The sequence below is a fragment of the Sturnira hondurensis genome, unplaced genomic scaffold (genome assembly GCF_014824575.4).
Source record: "Sturnira hondurensis isolate 20B ecotype Veracruz unplaced genomic scaffold, ASM1482457v3 Scaffold0005252, whole genome shotgun sequence".
NCBI lineage: Eukaryota > Metazoa > Chordata > Mammalia > Chiroptera > Phyllostomidae > Sturnira > Sturnira hondurensis.
This window is the reverse complement of record NW_028077883.1, coordinates 6,185,818-6,207,464: the sequence shown is the minus strand read 5'-3', so window position 1 is coordinate 6,207,464 and position 21,647 is coordinate 6,185,818. Positions and strand designations below refer to the sequence as shown.

At 41.1% G+C, this 21,647-nt stretch overlaps 1 protein-coding gene across 8 annotated transcripts in view; it reads left to right on the top strand.

The window, feature by feature from the left end:
• DYNC1I1 (dynein cytoplasmic 1 intermediate chain 1) overlaps window positions 1-21,647 on the top strand; it is a 294,039-nt gene that overhangs the window by 170,026 nt on the left and 102,366 nt on the right. For all 8 annotated transcript variants that reach the window (XM_037046446.1, XM_037046445.1, XM_037046444.1 and 5 more), the window contains 3 exons: window positions 6,122-6,211; window positions 12,883-13,045; window positions 15,093-15,192. In XM_037046446.1, coding sequence (XP_036902341.1) covers window positions 6,122-6,211; window positions 12,883-13,045; window positions 15,093-15,192 — 353 coding nt within the window. The remainder of the gene's footprint in view (window positions 1-6,121; window positions 6,212-12,882; window positions 13,046-15,092; window positions 15,193-21,647) is intronic.

The window sequence follows — 21,647 nt, the reverse complement described above, 5'->3', positions numbered from 1 at the left end:
CTGAGATCCCATTGACCTCATAAGATACAAGCCCTGCTCTTCACAGAGGGCTGCCCTGTGTCACTCAGGGTTCTGGATGCAAGCAGCAGACGCCAAGTCCAGTGGGATTTATTGCAAGGAAATCTGGTGCCGACACCACCTCTAGTGAGATTTATTGGAAGGAAACCTGGTGCTCACAGAATCATAGGAGGCAGAAGGAACACATTTGGAAAGGGGCAGGGACCAACCCCGACTGTGAGCCTGTGGCAGTCTGGCCAAGACCATTGCTGCCATGGCACGATGTCCAAAATTAGCCCTAACTCTCCCTTCAGCTTCGTCTGCTGGCTCCAAAGACAGAGCCCCAGTTAGCATCACGGGGTCTGACTGCCCAGATAACAGTGTCCTGGTCCCCAGAAGATGCAGAGCAGGAAAATGCCTTTCCTGGGGCTTCAGGAGAAGAAAGCAGGGTCCCACATGACACCAATACAACAGTGGGGCAAAGACGGGGTTTTCATATTGTGTTGCCACACAGGGACAAACTTCCCAGCACACTCCTCTTTCAGTGTCTCAGATTTGTGAGGCCATCGGCACAGTTCAATAATCAGAGGACGGCGGCATGTTCGAATTGAATACATTGACTTTATTCAGAACCACAGGCTGGTGGAGGAGGCTCACCCGACAGGAGCCCAAACAAAGGGCCGGGCCCTGTGCTGAGTGTGTTATCGGTGAGTGCGCGGAACACGCAGTTCTTCATTCCCAGACCTGCCGAAAATCTTCAGGAAGGAGGACAGTGGTTACCGAAGATCTTCCTGACTTCAGGGGGAATGACTGCAGCAACTGCAGACAGCAGAATTTGGGTGCTAAATAAAATAATATGTCCAAAAGATGCCATTGTTTGAAATTAGCCCTCTCCCTGACAGGTCATTAACTTCTGCCACCAGTTTAATTTCTGGTGTGGACCTGGTACAGGAAACCACACACAGGTGGTAATTTTTTCCCCCCTCGGATCTCAGAGGAAATGTAACCGGCTATGAACTAGTGGCACAACTCATATATCAGTAGTCTGTAGTGGGTCTACATAAATCCTTTTCTTTAACATTATTGAACGGTTTTGAAAATGGTTTCAACAGAAGTAATTCCAATTGCACTAGAAAGGAAACCAGTCTTAAAGAAAAATACACCACCTTTGCTGAGCAAGGCAAACATATCAGTATGCAGAGAAACAAACCAGTCTCTTGTGTTTTACTTCCTTAACGCATCCACTGAAACCCTTTGTGTCTTTAAAAGGCTGATAGACCAAGAATTCTGTGGCCACTGCAAATGAATGCTTACAGCTGCTTTATAATCACTTTAAAGGTGCAGGTACTGCTTTTTTTGAATTTTTTAAATTTAAATTATTTTATTGTTGGTCAATTACAGTTGTCTGTATTATCTCCCCACCCCCTCCAAACCCACCTCCCTCCCTTGCCTCCATCCTCCCCCTTGGTTTTCTCCACGTGTCCTTTATAGTAGTTCCTGAAAAACCCTTCTCCCCACTGTCCCCTCCCCCCCTTCTTCTCTGGCTATTGTTAGATTGTTCTTAATTTCAATGACTCTGGTTATATTTTGTTTGCTTTTTTCTTTTGTTGATTACATTCCAGTTCAAGGTGAGATCTATGGTATTTGTCCCTCACTGTTTGGCTAATTTCCATTTGTTTCTCTCTTATTCACAGTATCTCATTATGAGACTTGGTGCATATTACAAATACAACAAACATTTGTTCGTTTTTAAAAAAAACTCATCAAAACCATTAACTAGGGACAGATTTTCTATTTAAAGAATTAGACAACTCAGAAGTGGGGGAGGAGGAGGAGAGTACAGGGTGGGTAAATGGTGATGGACGGAGACCTGACTTGGAGTGGTGAATACACACTGCAGTGTACACACGGTGTGTTGTTGTGGAATTGTGTACCTGAAACCTATACAATTTTGTTAACCAGTGTCACGCCAATAAATTCAATTAAAAGAATAAAAAAGAATGTTCAACGACCCAACACATTAGATAATTTTATGCCCAGCACCTGGCACAGGAACACGTTGCTATCACAGACCTGGCCCTTGTTATAGCCAAGCTATAACAGAATGATATTTTTCTAAAAAGCTCAAAGTGACACTATCTGGTGCTTTTGGCTCTTCCAGGAATTAATGTTTGATATAAAAGCCCTTATTTCTGTGAAAGGTGAGAACTTGATACTATTTAAAGCTGACTGTTATCTGGTGAAACTGACTTCATTTTGAGAACTGTAAGTTCTGAATGTACAGACTGGCTGGCTCTGATAAAAACACAGCTCCATCGTCAAAGGAGCTGATGACCAACTAATTTAGACCTTGCCCCATTTGGTCCACAGAATGAGCTGGAGGAATCTATTTGTTACTGGTCTTATTTGCCCAAGATCTCCACATGGCTCACTCCCTTAACTTCTTGAATTTTCTACTCAAATGTCACTTCGGTGTGGCCTTTCCTGACCACTCTATTTTGTTTTTTAAGATTTTATTTATTTATTTTTAGAGAGAAGGGAAGGGAGAGAGGGAGAGAAATATCAATGTGTGGTTTCCTCTCACGTGGCTCTCACTGGGGACCTGGCCCGCAATCCAGGCATGTGCCCTGACTGGGAATCAAACCAGCGACCCTTTGGTTCATAGTCCATGTTCAATCCACTAGCTACGCCAGCCAGGGTTGACCACTCTGTTTTAAATTTCCACTCATTCCCCCCATTACCAGCATGCCCAATGGCCTTCTATTTCCCCACAGCACTTATCTGATACCGTATACATTTTGATTATTGGTTTGAGATTTCTCTTTAGCAACTCAAAGGGGAGCTCCGTGAGCACAGAGATTTTCTTTTTTGTCTGTCTTGTTCTTTGTCATATTCCCCAAACCTGGTACATAGTAAGTGCTCAATAAATCTTTGTTGACATACAGGCTAAGGCAACACCAGTTTGAAGGTTTCTGGGTAAGGATATTTTCAACTCTCTTGATGGTTTAAAAAGCCATTTCATGTCAGTTATTTTATTTGGGTATTCCTAAAACAGCAGTGTGTTTTTAATATCTCAATTCAGCAAATGGGGAAACACAGCCTCAGAAAGTTTCTCTAAATTGTGCAATATCTAGAGGCTAGCAAGTGGTAGACTCCAGCCTCGAACTCAGATCGGATACTTCCCATGACCCCGGTGGTGAGTCTGTCTGGTCAGAGGAATCTGTATTTAAGAACGGCTGGTCAGATCTCAGGGCAGTGGATTCTGAAAGGAAAATGAGAACAGAATTTGGATACAACATGTGTACTCTCAATACACAAGACCACCTATCGTGCATGGCGCTCAAGGATTGAAACCTGACTTCTCAGTTGAACCTTATGTGTAGAGAGCAGTCCATGTTGAGGCCGTGTGACGTCCCCCTCCCTCCAAGAGCCTCCACAAGCCCCTCCTTATACTTAGCTGGATGTTGTACCTGCTTGCACTTTAGGACTTCCTCCCGCTTGGCATTTTATTTCATGTCGTGCTGTGGGGAGAAAGGCAGTATGCATCATGGTTCAGGATCATAAACTAGAAACAGGCAGAATTAGGTAGAACTTAAAGGTAGACATGGTTGGGAGATATTTTTGTTGTTGTTTGCTTTTTTTTGTTTGTTTGCTTTGTGGAGAGGCATGCCTCTGTCTCTTTAGCTATCAAATTAGCCTAATGGTACCAAGTTCTGATAAATGAATTAGATTATACAAGTAAAGAGTTCATCTCTGCCTTGGGTATCATTATTGTTTATCTCCTGTATCTCTTCTACTAGATCATAAGATCATAGAAAGTAAGGCACTTCACTGCCCCCCCCCCCGTTTTTTAAGTTTGCTAAGGTTGCTGTAACAAAGTGCCACAAACTGGGTGATTTATGTCCCACAGTTCCGAAGGCTAGAAGTCCGAGATCACCGTGTTGGCAGCATTGGTTCCTTGTGAGTGTTCTGAGAAAGAACCTTTTCCAGGACTCCTCCCTAGTTTCTGGCATTTTGCTGCCAACCTTTGGTGTTCCTTGGCCCATAGAAGCATCACCCCAATCTTTGTCTCATCTTCACATGGCATTCTCCCTGTGTGGGAGTCTTTGTCTAAGCTTCCCCTTTTTATAAGAATGCCATCATACTGGATTAGGTGCCCACTTTCCTTCAGTGTGGCCTCATTTAATTAATTACATCTGCAAAAACCTAGTTCCCAATATGGTCCCACTCTGAGCTAGTGGGGGTTAGGTATTCAACATATGAATTGCGGGGGGTGGGGCATGATTCTGCACCATGGGCCTTGTCACCTTTGTTGGAGTTATTTGCACTTACTGTCAGGGCGTTGCTGCTGAATCCATTATGTACGTTTAAAGAGTACGCTTCTAGAGGGTTTAGAAATGGGGCCATTTCTCAGCACATCAGCGTCCTTTTGAAAATTGTTTCTCCCTCCAAGGCTTAGCAAAAGAGGAAAGTTCTCTGCAGCCAGTGCATCTTTGAGCTTTGTGTTAGGTTTTTGCATCAGGGAGATACAACATGTGTTGGTGAATGTTTTGTTCAGGATTTTCCAAGCAGGTTTTTAATGGGTAGGTACTAGTGATATCTTTATTTTGTGGGTAAGGTCTTAGATGTGTTATTTAACATTTTAAAGGTTTATTTCTCTAAAAATCTGTGTAACTCAATGTTCTTTACAAAATTTTCAGCAAATATTTATCTCATAGGTATGTATTAACAATGATGCATTAAAATGGACAATTTTCTTTAAAAGTGTTTTATATTTTTTCTGATATGTATACAGTGTGGTTAGACAGTAATGAGGTTGGTTCCATAACCCATACACATGCATATAGAGCACTACCTTTCAATGAAGATTCACACTTAAAATATTTAATATCTAAGTTGCAGTGCCATACTTTATATGTCCATATTTTTAAATTACCATTTATTTCACAAATTACTTGCTTAGTACAGTGAGAACTTTCGGAGTTGCTTTTCAGGCTATGTATTTTTAATTACCTGGGCATTTAAGTATGCATTTACAGTGCTACTCTCAGTTGGTGATGCTGGAGTTTTGAGTCGATGTAAGCCTCAAGATTTTTGGTGATGGGAATGGGACTATCCATAGAGCTTGAGACAATGTAGAAGGTCTGTCAATATTTGTTGAATGAATGTATGGGGTAGGAAATGAAGTCATTTATTTTAAACTCCACTTGAACCAATAACATCAGTAGCCTACGGTGAATATAAAGCTTAAGAGTAGAGCTAATAATTTTTTTAAACTGTGAAAGCAAGTTATAATTTTTTAGATTGTTTTATCTCTATAAGTTGGATTTTCTTGTGACATTTTGACTCTCCCCGATACCTTCTTTGTGGTGACTGATGATTCCAAGCCATCCACAATGAAAGGGGCCTCAGAGACAGGCAGGTTGAGAGCAGAGAGAGTGAGCACACATTTGCATAGGGCAGGAAGGGCATTACAACATCTGGCAGTGGTAGCCTACTGGGTCCATTTGTTAGTGCTCATTAAATTCACATTAATGCACGAGCTGCTCTGAATGTGTAAATGCCATGTGGGTTGGTCGCTTTCTCTGAGGCCAATGGCAATGACTTTTGGGGGCCCTACCCCTGGTGGTTTACTTGCCAATGGCATTTGACCCCGGGTCAGACCTGTATTTAACCCTTTCCTGTAGGTCAAAAACAAATTAATTTGGTGAGAATTAAATTGGAAATGAGTCGTCTGTACAGCAGGTGTCCCCTGTGGAGAATGTGCCCCAGGTGGAAACATTTTAAAATCTGTTCCTGGGCCATCTCTGAAGAAGCTTCAGAGGTCAGAGAGGCAATTCCAAGGCATCCCATGTGGTGAGGGCCTGGAGGTGGATGGAGCAGGTGCTGACTCAGGGCGGTTTTCCCAGCAACTTGGGGGGACTTTCAAAGAGGCCCCTTTTGGAGATAATTTATTTATATATTCACGAACATATATCTTGGGCATTTGTTGTGGACTGATTTACTTAGAAGTTGCCCTAAATGATTGGAACTTTACCCTTTGCCCCTACCTCCCACCATCAACCAAAGACTTTGATTTGAAGGAAAGATAATAATGCATTTTTCTCTTTCTTCTTTTTTTCAGAGGATGAAGAAGATGAGGAATTGGTGGAACCTAAAATTGGCCATGATTCAGAACTGGAAAATCAAGACAAAAAACAGGAAGTGAAGGAAGGTATGGTGTGGGAGATATACTGAGTCATTATTTTACTTATTTATTTTATCAACATAAGGGACTCCAGAGGTAAGTAAAAATTAAATGTATACCCTCTCTGTGGAAGGTTTTCAATGATTGTTCAATACCTTACATTTAGCAACATAAACTTTAATCTCCCAAGCAAAAGTCAGTTGTATTTTTGAATGATAGAAGCAAGTGCCAACCATCCACAGTTCCAGCAACAAATCATTGATTCTAGCAAAATTATTACTGACTAGTGATAAAGTGAGACAGTTGCTACCAACTGTTATATTATGTAGTCCACTCTACTGTATATTCCCAATGATAACAGTAATTAGAAAGAAGAAAAAAGGAAAGGAAAAAACAAAAACAAAAGAAACAAAGAACAAAAAAGGAAGCAAAAGAGAAAAAAATTGTCATGGGATGCAACGTGCCCTTGGAGAGTATAGTCAGCAATACTGTAATAACCGTGTATGACGTCAGATGGGTACCTGACTTATCAGGGTGGTCACTGTGTAAGGCATATAAATGTCTAATCAGTATGTCCTACACCCAAAACTAATATAATATTGTATGTCAACTGTGATTGAAAAATTAAAAAATTATAACAAGGACAAAGGAGGGGGAGGACAATACTACAGGTGATGTTTTCCTGAAAATCTAATTTATATCCCCTTGAGATTCTCAGCTTTGGAGACAAAAGAGCATTTTGAGATTGTCCTTCTTGCTGGGCAGTGGAGTGTTCTTAAGAACAGAGTGTGGATTAAAAAGATGTTTCTATATTTCCTATGAAGTGTCCCAAATATAGACCAACAAAACTCTTATAAGAAGCCCATTTGATTTAAAATGTTATGCCTGTACCTCTGGCACAGTGTGTGTGTGACATGGGTGTCACTGGGAACTTTCGTAGGAAGGTCAACCCGCATGTTGGTCATGTGTACCCACTTCAGCCGGCTCAGGCATTGAGGTTGGTACAACCAAGGCCAGGGAGTGGATTCAGCACTTTTAACAGTAGCAAGAGTTACTTTCCCCAAGATAGGGGGGAAATCTCAATGGATTTGATTGAAGAGATTTCACATTTAAACTTCTGCTAACAACGTATTTTCTTAAGCTGATGAATAAAATGTCATTGACACAGGTGCAGTGCGAGACAAAATGAGTCAGGATTTATTGAAACACCTTTTTCTTGCTTTTGCAAAATATCCTTCAGATATACTGTGTGGTAAGGAGCCAGGGTATGTTCCCTGTGTCCTGGCACCAGTCACCCCCACCTCCACTCCCACCCGAAATCCCAGTCTCCAAATTGTCTTCTCTGGCAAAGCATTGCAACCTCCTCCTTCACTTCTGAGCAAAAACACCCTCTGATTTCCACTGTTACTCATAGTTCATGGAATGGATTAAAGTCCTGTTCGAAGTCAAAAACAAGTTTGAAAACATTTTCTATTACTGCTGCACCGTGTACCTTTGTTTCTATTAATGACTTCTCTGCAAATTAACACATAATGGGGTAAAAGCATGTTTATGTTGGCATCAAACGCTCCCTGGCTTTTTTTTTCAAAGCAAGACAATATTTTGCCAACTTTTGAAAGAATCTCTAGCAGATATAATCGTGGCGCCATTCACATGGCTGCAGCGTCGTTAGGGCTGTGTCAGCACTTCCATTCTGAACCCTGAGTTTCAGGGATTTATTACTCAGCCATAAAAATTTGCTCTGGGCTGAAACTTGACATCCATGGTTTCAAACCAGGGAACACATTTTTTGAGCAATCTGGCCTTTTTTGGAGTTAAAAAAAAAGTGGCAAGGGGAGATGAGAAAAAAAATAGTGCTCACTAGCTTTTGACATTTTTACCCATGTGACATCCAAACGCATTAGGCAGTAAAGAAATATGGGTTTGATTTATTACTGTTTCCACTCTTTTTTCCATGACAGAGTAGAGAAAAATAGCAGGTATGTTTTAGCTTTTAATCAAAATTTAGGGAATGTGTGTATGTGTCTTTACAGTGTCATGTTTGGAGATTTAAGGACAGAATAAGAAACCTAACTCTTGTAGATGCACGTTGACTCATAGAGCTCACATTAACTTCAGAGAAGGGCATCCTTCTTCATTAGTGTGGCTCTTGTTTGTGAACAGACTTTACTGTAAAATTTCCCTAAGAGCCCCATTCTCGCTCTTGAATCTGATTATAAATTTAAACTATGTGGGTTTGCTTATTTATTTTTATCTTTTAGATATATTCTTTCAAAATATTGAAACATGTCATTTTTATATTAAAATGTAAAGCTACATCATTGAAACAGGGCAAGACATTTCTGAAGTGGATATTTTAAAAATAACTTTTAACCTGAAAATAATATTGTTGAGATGCTCAATATAAATTGTGAATTTCACAATGAATTTTACATTTTTTTAAATCCTCACCCAGGGACATTTTTTTTCATTGCTTTTAGAAAAAGGAAGGGAGAAAGAGAGAGAGAAAGAGGGAGAGAAAAACACAGATGTGAGAGAGAAACATTGATCAGTTGCCTTCTTGTATGTGCCTCAACCGGAGATCAAACTTGCAACCTGAGTATGTGCCCTGACCAGGAATCAAACCCGTGAACTTTTGATCTATGGAACGGTGCTCCAACCAACTGAGCCACACCAGGCAGGGCGATTTTACATTTTTAGAAAGAAAAAAAATATCAAGGACCCAAGAAACCAAAAGATACACTATATAATAAATACAGTAAGTTAAAAAGAAACTGAAAAAGTACACCTTAAGGTCAGTAAAACTCAAGAAAGCAGANAACTTGCAACCTGAGTATGTGCCCTGACCAGGAATCAAACCCGTGAACTTTTGATCTATGGAACGGTGCTCCAACCAACTGAGCCACACCAGGCAGGGCGATTTTACATTTTTAGAAAGAAAAAAAATATCAAGAACCCAAGAAACCAAAAGATACACTATATAATAAATACAGTAAGTTAAAAAGAAACTGAAAAAGTACACCTTAAGGTCAGTAAAACTCAAAGAAGCAGAGAAAATAGAATAAACTTATCATGAAAGACATAAAAAATTATTTTCATCTGTAAAGCCAAGATAAATGAACATTTCTATCATAAGTAGAATAAAAAGTAAATCCTGAAATAAAATTTATACTAGATTTTAATTTTTTGAGGATATGAATTCATAGAATTAGGCAGCCATGTGAACTTTGATTACGTTGTTTTCATACTTGTTATTCAAGCTAAATATAACTGTTCAGGTAACTTTTGCTAAGTTTTAAATTTGTTATGCCATTTGGACCATGTGTAATTCACATGTACTTTTCATAAATAATCTTTTTTTTTAAAAAGGTCACTTTAAATGCAAAAGTATTATTAGCTCTTGACAGAAATATTTTGTTGCAAAAAAACAAACAACTAAGCCGCTATAATAGCCTTTTCTGCTTAACTTGTAAAAAATCAAATATTATCAACGAACATATTTTGCTCTGATATGCCTTTTGCTATTAAATTAATCTTGTCCTTTTTATGCAGTGAACATGTTTCAAAAATTCATTAGGTTTCAGCAGTAGGGAAAAACTGCAGACACAGATATTTCAGGGAGAATTTGGGGTCTATCCTGGGGTAATACAATTCCGATTCTGATTGTTTATGCTTGTACTTTGAACCTTGTGGATTACATTACTCAACCAATTGTCCTTCATAAAATATTCTGTCTGGAGAGGTTTCCTCTGTAAATTCAGCTTTTGATTGTGGTTCTTGAATGCGCCATTCTATTTTCATTATATTGTAACAACATTTACCAATTTAAGGATTTTTAAATACGGGAGGTTTGGGTTTTTATCAAAAATAGCTGTGGTCCTATTTAACTCCTAAGTTGAATGTTGTTTACCACTTTAAAAAAGTACTTGCCTGTACATGCATCTTATTATTTTGTGCTAACAAATCTTGTCATTTGATCCCTCTGGGACGTCAAAGCTTAATATAAAATATATCATTTGCTTTGCTTCAGTAGCAATTTAATTTCAAGCCAAATATTGTATTGTCAAATAGAATATCTGGAGAGGCTACTGCTTCATCTACCTGAACTTGGTCTTTGCAAATACACTTCGATGAGCCATTTATTTTTCTCTCAGAGAAGGTGTATGTCTTGAAAACTGAGATCAAAGTCACAATAAGGTACAGGGAAGAAAAATTATAGAAAATTTCATGGGTGCTATTTTTTATTCTAGGTAATGGATCTGTAAAGAAAGATATAGGTGAAATAGAAGTAGCTGAAAAAATAAACAGGGAATAGAAAGGGTTTTTATATATATTATAAAAATAAAATATAGGGGAATATAAATTTCTAATTCTCTGCTTAGTTTCAAGTATGTCTCCTGTCATCTATCAATAGTGAATAAGATTGAATGAGACTTTTAAAATAAGACATTTTTCTTGCTTCTATAGTATCCTTGTTTAGTGAAGTTTATTTATTTATGTAACAGTACTAACCAAAACAAAATAATCCTAACATCTTGTAGGTCTTTCTTTCTTTCTTTCTTTCTTTCTTTCTTTCTTTCTTTCTTTCTTTCTTTCTTTCTTTCTTTCTTTCTTTCCTTCTTTCTTTCTCTCTCTCTCTCTCTCTCTCTCTCTTTCTTTCTCTCTCTCTTTCTTTCTTTCTTGACTAGTTACATTTAGTAGTTTTACTGATTTCTTGAACTTACATAAGAGTGAAAAATTCATATGCATACTAATATATAGGTGTTTTAAAAAGTAGATGAATGAGCCCTGGCTGGTGTAGCTCAGTGGATTGAGCGCGGGCCTGCGAACCAGAGGATTGCGGTTCGATTCCCAGTCAGGGAACATTCCTGGGTTGCAGGCTGGTTCCCTGCAGGCCAACTCCCAGCAGGGGATGCACGAAAAGCAACCATACATTGATGTTTCTCTCCCTCTCCTTCCCCTNTCTAAAAAGTAGATGCATGAATTGCTACTTAATGATTAATTAGGTATCATTACCTGATTTTATAGATGGAAATGTTGCTCAGACAGCTTTAACTGATTAAAGAATCAAACCTAATATACAGCACAGGAAATGCTGGATTCCAGGCTAGTTTCGTAGGGTTCTTTTTATTTCTGGTCCACGTATTGCCTGTTCCACTATTTCACAAACCAGTGTCCAGGAGCACTGCCCAACAGGGGTCGATGGGGTTCTCGGAGACGCCCACTGCACGTAGTCAGGTTTCGGGCTCCAGGGACTTCAGCAGCAAAGAAATATTTCTGAGTATACTTAGAAACTACGGGGTGGGCTGTTTTTGGAGATCTTCTGCTATAGTGATGAATCATTTTTTGTTATGATATTACATGGAGACTATTTCTCAAGGCGTGAACCGACTAATCAGAATCATTCTAGTCTTTTGTACAAGAACAGATTTTGGAGTCCCTCCAGACCTCCTGCATTGTGGTCTGGGCAGGAAAGGGGAAGTGGGAAAGGGAGGGACGCTATGAACGTTAAAAGCTTGAGATCCCCACCGTGGCTCTGCAGAAGAGCTTTGGGGCAACTCCCATTTCTCAGGACAGTGGCTCGGAGGTAACACTAATAGAATCAAATAACATTTACATAAAACCTTATGCTCCAGGTCTGTATCTGACAAATTCCTCTGACCATGTGGCCCTATTGACATGGGTCCTGGTTCTATGGGGACAGTGTTTGGGGAAAGCCTGTGGGTGAATGTTTCCACTGGAGACCCCACCTGTAATTGTCATGCGCTCTGTAGCTTACACCCCAGGCCCTTAGGGCCTCCTGAAAGAGTCATCAATCAAGCGCTCGGCATGCAGGAGGGTCGAATGGGGGTTCCTGAAGAGCCACAAAGGTTCAACTGACAGTTTCTGCCCTTGAGGGTTTCTAGTCTTTCCTCCGTGTTTTGTGTAAACCCTGCTGCTGAAGGAACAGTTTCTGCAACTTGATGGTGACTCTGAAGTGAACTTTCTTTCAGACTATATGACATACTGCTGGTTATTTAGCCTTTCTTTGCCTCATTTCGCAGCTTTAAAATTAGTTGGATAAGATGAATCATGCTGGAAAAGTAAGGCATAAAAACAGTCGTGAGGTGTTTTACAGAAGCATTTATTTGTTCCATGTGTCTGTTTAAAAACGGAAGGTATTTGGGGTGAAAGCAGATTTTGAGGGATGTTTCAGATTTTGAGCGGAATCTACATAATCAGTCAGCTCTATCAATGCACTGTCTAAAGTAAAATGAATAGAAAGAGGAGAGGTACTATGTGGATCCTAGTACAGATAGATTTTAATCTTTAATACGTGAAGCTTTATAGGAGTGTCTAATATGCATAGCTTTAGATTTCTCTATTATGTACTGTTTCACCTTTGTTTAAAGATTAGTTCTAAAAAAATAACATTATCCAAAACTGATTGCTAAAAAGCCACCAATCTGTTTTCATTTGTAATCTTTCAACTTTTCCAAGCAGTAATTAGGCCAGATAAGAAATCTTTTGATAAAATTGGCCGTGGAGACATCTGTAAAACCCGTGGTGTGAATTTGGGAGTCATTTAGATTTAAATGGCTTATCTCAGTGTGTCTTATCACCCCTTTGATAAGACATCGCTTTCCAGAGTCAGATTCCTGTGAGATGTTTTTAATTGTCCTTTTTTTCTTTCCTAACAATCTCTTTTACATAAAAAGCCCCTCCCAGGGAGCTGACGGAGGAAGAGAAACAGCAAATCCTTCATTCAGAGGAGTTTCTCATCTTTTTTGATCGGACTATACGGGTCATCGAAAGAGCACTGGCGGAAGACGCTGACATCTTCTTTGACTACAGCGGTCGGGAGTTAGAGGAAAAAGATGGGTTAGTTTCTTGTGTGCTTAAAAAAAAATACCGCGATAAGTCGTCTGTTGATTCTGAAGTCACGTTTGTATTGACTAGGCAAATCCCATACCTGGCAAATCCCATACCTAACAAATCAGAGGAGGGTGAAATTCCAGAGATGATCTTGCTAAACAGCTTTGACTAAGGGCTTTGGTTATAACTTCTGGCTTAGAGTTTCCCTCTAATTATCGTGTGCTGCTTCTGTGAAATGCTTTTGAACTTGATATCTGGGGAAGAGTCCAGGTGGCAGAGTCATGTACACTGTCTTCTGAGAAAACATCCTCATAAGCAGCAAAAGGAGATTTGTGTTATATCCAGTAGATCTATTTTTACGTCTAAGCAAACAGGAAACTGCAGGAAGTAAACATGAGATCTAGAGACCTTAACTAATGTGAGTGACAGTGAACAGAAACGGGAAACGTTTTCCTCTTTTGACACCATAACATTCCGTGTCTGGGACTTTTAGGAAACACAGATGCAGGGATATGCTTACAGATAAAACAAACAAAAAGCTAATCAATAAAAGCAAAGGGTCCCAAATGACTTTGCTTGTGATGGCAACATACACATCGTAAAAGGCTGTGGCTGCCGACTGTCCTGGCTGGGACAGTAGGAGGCACTTCAGGAGCTTTGTAAGAAATAGAAATAGCTGGTCTGTGGTCACCGGTTTCTTTATGCCGAGAACAAAATGAAAAGGTGAGACGACCTGTCTTTTTCATCAGACCTGACTTCCTGCTATTTCTAAAATTCAAATACATTCTTAAAGGACAACCTATCATCATTGAAGACACTCAAAGGAATATATATAAGAGAGACTCCAACAATAGCTTCACAAGGGAGTTCTGAAACTATTCTAACAGTTGACAACATCCCGAGCCTACTTCAAAGAGACAAGCGTCTTCTCAATACATGTTATGAGATGTTTGTTTTCTTTTTAAAAGGCCTACTCTCTGGCTTTGTCGATGTTCTAGGTCTTGTTTCCTTTGGGGTACCAGGCCCAGTGTTATTCTGGCTTCCCGTCAGTTGCCTGGGTGCGTGCACCTCTTGCCTGAGTTTGCAATGGTGCAGGTGTGGAAGGGTTCACAGGGGAGGGAAAAAATAAAACCCCTCCAAATAAATCAGCTGACTAGAGCCTAAGTAAAGAATCTCAAGCTAGGTCACCTGGTCTGAACAAGGGCTACATAAAACAGGCGATGCAGGATGCATGCGAACGGAATAAAGCAAATGAACAGAAAAAGGGGAGTGTGAAGGAATTCCTAAACTGAAGCCCAAGAAATTCAGGCAGCTTTTTATGCACATCCAAAAGCTGCTGGCAGAAAACAAGCATCCCTCAGTTTAAACACTCTGTCCTACGGAGCAAGGGCATGGCCCGTGCAGAGGTCTTCAGAGGAGGTTTTGAGGCCAGCTGAGTGTCAGCCACGTTAACATGGCCAAAGTGTAATTCTAGACCCAGATGCTGCTTTAGTCCATGTTAAATGTCTAATACACTCGGTGAATCCCCCACTCACCACCATGTGTTTCTCGTGGTGGAGCTTATCACTTGCTATTGACCAGGAAGGCAACCAGTACTGTCAGTCAGAAGTTACGTGTGAAGAGCAGCAGTTACATCATCTCTGGTCAAAGGCTAGACGAGGGGGCATTGTTGTCCAAGAATCTCCACACGTGCTGTGTTCCCTTGACAGCTGCGAAATTTCTAGGAACTCTGCTTCCAGACAGAACTCATTAAGAGGAGAAGAATCTTTAGGACTGGTCAAGATGAGAACCTGAAACAAACTGGATATGACACACCACGCTTGGAACAATATGTGGAAACCTTTTCTGGGCCAGGTTAGAGAGAGCTTTTCGTAAAGGAGACCCTTGGTGGTTTATTTATTTGTGATCAGAGTTTGCTGTCTGCCTGGTTGCTCTGGCTTCAGGGAGTACCCGGCTTTGGCCGTTTCATTCTTTCAGTATTAGTGGAAGAGATAAAGCCCCATTCTGAAGCATCATCTGTATCTTTCGTATCTTTCATATGTCCACCCACCAGGGATGTCCAGGCTGGAGCCAACCTTTCTTTCAATCGCCAGTTCTATGATGAGCGTTGGTCCAAGCACCGAGTGGTCACTTGTATGGACTGGTCTCTCCAGGTAAGGTTATTGCTGGGATGGGACAAACTGGGTTTCTGTTCTCATACCATTTACATAAAAAACATTTTTCAAAATGAGAGAGAGTTGCTCCACTTCTGTGGATATGTTCACTAACCTACAAATTTTTCATCTATGCCTGTGGTTGTCTTCCTTATTTTACTGAGGTTTCAGTTTAAATTTTACACTGTTACTCGTGTGCATTGGGCACTTACTATGTGCTAGGTACCAGACCAGGACTCAGGCCATTTTGTCTCTGAAGGTGCTCTCCTTAAGGTCACCAATGATTTCCTATTTCTCAAAGCCTGTGGAAATGTAAGCCTTCATTTGCCCCGACTTCCCTCTGCCATCAGTCTCCTGACTTCCCCATATTTTTAAAAACAATATCCTTCCACTGAGTTCCACAGCTCTACTCTCTTTTAGTTCTCAGACTTCCCTACGACTTCTTTGTTCTCTTCCACCCTTGTGGTTCACATGGCCATGCCTTCAGCCTCTGCTCTTCTTCCGAACATGGTCTGTGGGGGGGATTTCTTCCACTGCTCTGGATTCAGCCACCAGTGGACACCTGTTTTTGTCTCCCACCCCAAATCCCTCCTGAATTTTAGTTTACATGCCAGACAGATCCTCTCAGGTGTCCCATAGATCTCAAACTTATCTTTAACTCATTATTTCCAGACATTCCAAATCCTACTACCTTCTCTCTGTATTAAAGCCATATCCAAGGGCCAATGTAAAACTTTCATCATTAACATTAGCAATTTCTTCTCCCTTATCTCTCAGGCCCACTCTGTCACCAGAACTGTCCATTTCTCTACTCCCATATCCCTTATCTTACCCCTGTGAAATTGCTAACCTTCTATTCTGTGCTTGCCCACCCATAGTTTTCCTTCTCAACATCTAACCAAATACAGTTGACCCTTGAGTGATGCAAGGGGCCAGGACACCAACATCCACCCCCTACCCCCCACCACCTCACACAGTTGAAGATTCGAGTGTAACCTCTGACTTCCCACTAGTCCCTAAGGTATCTTCGGGGGATTGCTTCCAGGCCCAGCCCTCCCCTTCCCTCTGCAGATATCAGTCTATGGGTGCTCGAGTACCCTCTAAGAGATGGTATAGAACAGTGCATACAGTCAGCCCCCCGCTTCCAGGGATTCCCAACCATGGACTCAAAAACTAGGCATATGGAGGGCTGGCTGCATATTTATTGGAAAAAATCAGCCTACAAAGTACGCTTGTTCCGTTCAAACCCATGTTGCTCCAGGTTCAACTGTAATCTTTCTAAATTGCAAATCTGAATATTTTACTCCCCTTGATTAAAACTCCCCATTAGCAATAAGAAAAATGTCTAAACCCCTGAGCGTGGCCTTTGGAGTGACGTCAGACAAATTTACCCAAAGCCAATTTGCTGAGTAGCCAACCCAACGAGTTGGCAACTCATCCAGTGTGGAGCGGACACGTTGTGTGCACACAGACACGCAGCCTCGTGTGGTTCAGGCAGAATTTGAACCCAGATGGTTTCTGATGACCATGTTTTGTTCCGTCCTGCAATGACAGTGACATCATAGCAATGAGGGGAGTAGGAGTGACACGTGCTAGCCATTTAGGTACAACACAGTTTCTGCCTTCTCGTAGGCTATGCTTTTATTAGGCTATTTCTGCCTTCTCGTAGTCTATGCTTTTATTAGGAATAATAATCATGGCTAGCTTTTTAGTCCATGTTTCCTATTTGCTAAGCACTGGGCCACCTGCTCTGATGGCATTATCCTGTTTCATATGAGGTGGCCACTATTACTGTCTCCATGTTACAGATGAGGAAACTGTAGCTCAGAGAAACTAAGTAATTTGCTAAATCACCCAGCTAGGATGTGGTAGGGCGGGGATTTGAAGACAAGTCTTTTCGCACTTCAGGGCATATGCTCTTCACCACTGCCTCCCACGAAGGGCTTGTGAATCTGGAGCCAAGGAGGGTGACGAGTGCTGAATGATGTGGGGCAGGTAGCAACTGCTTTCAGAGTTCAGTGGAGGTTGGGCTCTGTTTCTGCTCAGACAAGGCTTCTCAGAAGATTGGGGTTTAGATAAATGTAGGAGGAGAAGAGGCCGTTGCAGGCAGAGAGTGAAACAGCTGACGTGAAGAGCCCCACGTAGTTATGCCGGAGGACAGGAGGACTGAAGAGGAGAGTAATCCCCCACAACTGGACTGTCTTCAGCCACCAAGTGGATGAGTGTTCTTTGCCCTTGAATCTCCTTTTACATCGGAACAGCAAGGCAGGCAGTGCCTAATCGTGCAGAGACTAACACAAGCAGGGTTTGTCCGGCCACTTCCCACCAGTGTGTGGGTGGTCTGTGAGCACGCTCTCGGGTGTGTGCACAGAAATCAGATCCAAGCCTGAGGAAACACTTTGCTTGGCTTGTTCACTTGTTCAGAGTCTGGAAATTACACAGGAATCTTATCAGACACATTCCTCAAAGGCAGCCTCCTGGGTTGGCTGGCAGCGCTCCCTCCGCAGGCTGCAGGGCCAGTGTCCGCAGCCAGTCCCTCCCAGCCTCAGCGTGTGATGGGCATCTTGCTCATGGGTGTGTTTGCTTCCACACTGCGTTCTGTGCGGTATTTTTGTTGCAGGAGGTGAGACTGTAAAGGGCAGGAACTCCACCAAGGAGAGACCCCATAAATTTTTCCCCATTTTTGTGTGAGCTGTTCATCTACACTGTGGGGAAGAGGGTTTGCAATTCTGAAAAAATGTATTTTACATAGAGTACAAGAAAAAGGATTTAGAACCTTCTGCTCCTATCTGATAACACTTTTGTGGGGTTCAAAGGACCATGTTTATAAGCACATGGGATGAAGAGACTTCCTGAATGGATCTAGATGCAATCCAGTAATATTAACAGAGAAAAGTAGAAACACAGTCTTACATTCCAGTAGGGTCACATGTGCTAGGATGGTGGCCTGAGTGGAACAGAAAGGAATAGAGGGGAGACGACATCACAGGAGTGAAACAGTGTTATTCGAGGACCTGCTGTATGAGGTTTCTGTATAGCTTTGCTTTGATCTCCTCCACTTTACGAACAAGAACACTTTAAGTTTGCAATGTTTGCAAAATATCCACCATATATTATTTCCTGGAAGAGATTTGGGCACTTGGGGAATTACATCAACTTTGGCATTCACTGAACATTGTTTAACAGAGACGGTCAGTAATACTATCCACACAGTACACGGCAGGTTTTCCAGACTTATACAAAGCCAGACTCATGGTCTTGCCCTACCATATTATGCTCCTTTCACATGTAAATTGCATTCTCCAACCCTTTCAATCATCATGATTCAAAGTGGAGAAATTCTTGACACCTTTTTGAGTTTCTGAATTCAATTAACTTTACAGTAGCAAGAAGACTCCCACCCACACCAATCCCATTCCACTAACGTATGGATTTGACTCCTACCTTATGCTGTGCCCTCTACTTCTTGCTTATTTAGGAAACAGCTTCCTAACTGTTCTTCCTGCCTCAAGTTTGTATACTTCTGAGTCATCATAAGTACTCTCCCCCCAGATTAACGCTTATAAAGATACTTCTATGCTCTCAATATCCCCTTGGGCATGTTGCCTGACTTCTCTTGGCTTCAGTTTCCCCATTCATAAAATGAGGATTGTAAGATGTAGCTCACATGCTTACTGTGACTATCGAATGAATGAATGTATAATATTTAAAGCACTTAGAATTTTAAAAAGGTCTAGTACATAAAAAGTACTCAATAAATGTGACAGTGGGAGGAGTATTAGTAGCAGAAGTATAAATAGTTGCAAACTATGACTCCGCCACCCCTAGAGTGAAGTGTAGCCACTAGCCTACACTCAGTAACTTCTGGGAGGAAGCCCTGAGACATTCTCAATCCTTTCCTCTTTTTCGCCTCTCACACACTCTGGCTTCCAGACAAATGCTACAGTCTGAGGTCTCCTGAGGCTATTTTTCTTCACTGTATTAGTTAGGAAAACCTTACTTTTGACTAGCTTAAGCAAAAGAGCGAACTTGTTGGAGAGACACTCGGGTGCGTAGGGAATCCATGGAAAAGATGAAGAACTGGGTGGGACTTGGGAAGAGTAGAAATATGCACAGGTTGAAGGCCCTCACCAATAAAATGCTGTCATTCCTTGACTCACGTGCCAGCCCCCGGGTTCTGTGTCTCAGTTCCAAATTCATAGTGGCCAGCTCAGAGAATGTGATTTGCCCTGTTGGGTGTATCAACCCTACAATGAATGAATTGTCCCTGGGAAGTTAGACAGCTGTTTACTGAAGTGATTTCCAAATGTGGGGGATTCACTGTGAGCCAGCAGACACCCAAGAGAAGTCTCCTGCCCCTGTATTGGTAGCCTTGTTCATACTGACCTCCTCCTTCTCTCCTACTAACCTGCCCATTGGACAAAGACCAACTCAAGTCTCATTTCTTCTCAGAAGTTCTTTTCAATTCCTCTCCACCCAAAATAAAGTGGTTATTTGATTTTATCCTCTGTACTTGTACAGAATCTTGCTTACAACCCCACCTTAGCACACATCATGTTCTGCTTTTAAGTCTGTATTATAGTTATACATATATGTGTCCTACTTACCTCCCTCTGCTTAACAGTGAATTCCTGTGAAGCAAAGCATGTTATTAGTGCATTCTTCTCCCACCTTTTACCCTCCATGGTGCCTTACACATGCATGGGAGGCATGTGACACCGGCTAGGAAGGGATGCAGCCTGGAAGGGATGCAGACTTCAAAGACAAACAGACTTTAAACGGGGTTAAAGTCTTGCTTCTTCGCTTATTAGCAGCATAACTCAGAACAAGTGACTCACCCAGGGGCCCTTGGCTTCTTCATCTGCGGAAGCAGGAAAGCCATTGCTACTTCAGAGGACTGCAAAGGACCAAATGGGTTAGTGTAGCTCCCAGCTCAGTGTCTGGCACAGGGTGCACACTTAAAACAGGTCGGTTCCTCCTCCTCCAGTAAATGTCAGATTTTATTTCTCTACAAGAAGAAATAGCTTGAGGGTGGATTTGGTAATTTTCAGAGAAAATTCTCCAAGGTTAAATATTAGATAATCTAGCCCCATGAGTAAGCACAAACTTCATAACTGTTCATATTCTCTTTTTAATTTTAACATTTAAGGTTTAAATAATTGTCCATAGATTACTTTTTACTGGGGAATAAGAAAATATGACTAGTCACGTTCAAGCAAATAACAGAAAAAAGCATGCCAAAGGAGACTTGGAATTCATAAAATCTTGGAATTCGCAATAAGAGTTACCTCAGTATCTTTAGGACTTACGATCCCAACTAGAGAAATTACATCAAAGGCATTTCCACTGGTATTTTACTAAACTCTCCCTGTTTTCTAAGGGAGTTTTAAACCCAAATAATTTAAAATATTTTTAGTGAAAAAAGAAAAGCTACGAGTGGGAGCCAACGATGAGACCCAGATGTCAAGCCATGGGATATAATTCAAGACACATCTGGCTGCTCTCTGGCCACTCGGATAGTGGTGTTGATGTTTAGAGAGTTGCCTTTTTACACGTGGCATCGTTAAACTTCAGCTGGACAGTCTGGAGACTCTGTGTTTATCTAGATGTTAGTGTCTTTGAAGGGGCCTTTGATTTAGCCACTGAGGAGCGTTTTTTAATAAAGGGTGATTATGTCCACTGAGGGCCCCATACATCTACTGTAGGCTTATTCTTTTGCATCAACCAGCCAGTTGTAGCTCTGCAGTTTTCTTGAATTGAGGGAGCTTGAAGCATGAAAAAGCCACATAGAAGACTCAGGTTTAATTATTGTTGATGGAAAAAAAGTTGATGTTCCAATTTGTAAGGATAATCTATTTTTAAATATATGCAAAGCATAGTGAAATATAAGAAAAAACAAATGACCTAGGAGCGAAGGGAATACTATAATCCTAATACAATTGCATATGTGACAGTACAATTTTTAGTGGGGCTGCCTTATGGAAATCCCAGATGGGAGTGGCCTTTTCATGAAATGCTGTCTACCTCATAAATACCTCCTTCAAGATTCACCCGCAATTTGTTTATTAGCACACAGCACAGAGATCTCCAAGGGTGAGTAGGTATTTCTACTCAATGTAGAGTCCTTGTGGTTTTACTGGTTGTGTTTCTTGCACTTATGCTTTTAATTGCTGGAAGTATTTGACAATGAAGGATTAAATATAAGGTCTTTCCACTGAGCAGAGTCACTAAAGTAAAAACAGAGCATTTGTAATTCAATCAATTTTGGTACAAGTTTATCATGTAGTAGAAGTTAATAGGCCCTGGTTTCAAGGGCAACAAAAACCAGCCCCTATACCTAGAGAGCTTTACAAACTTTTAAGAGACGCAGGTGGTGGGAAAATAATATAGTGTAAGTACATTAATGGGTGGACACACATAATGTTAAGGGAGACAATGAGAGGCAAGAAGGTATG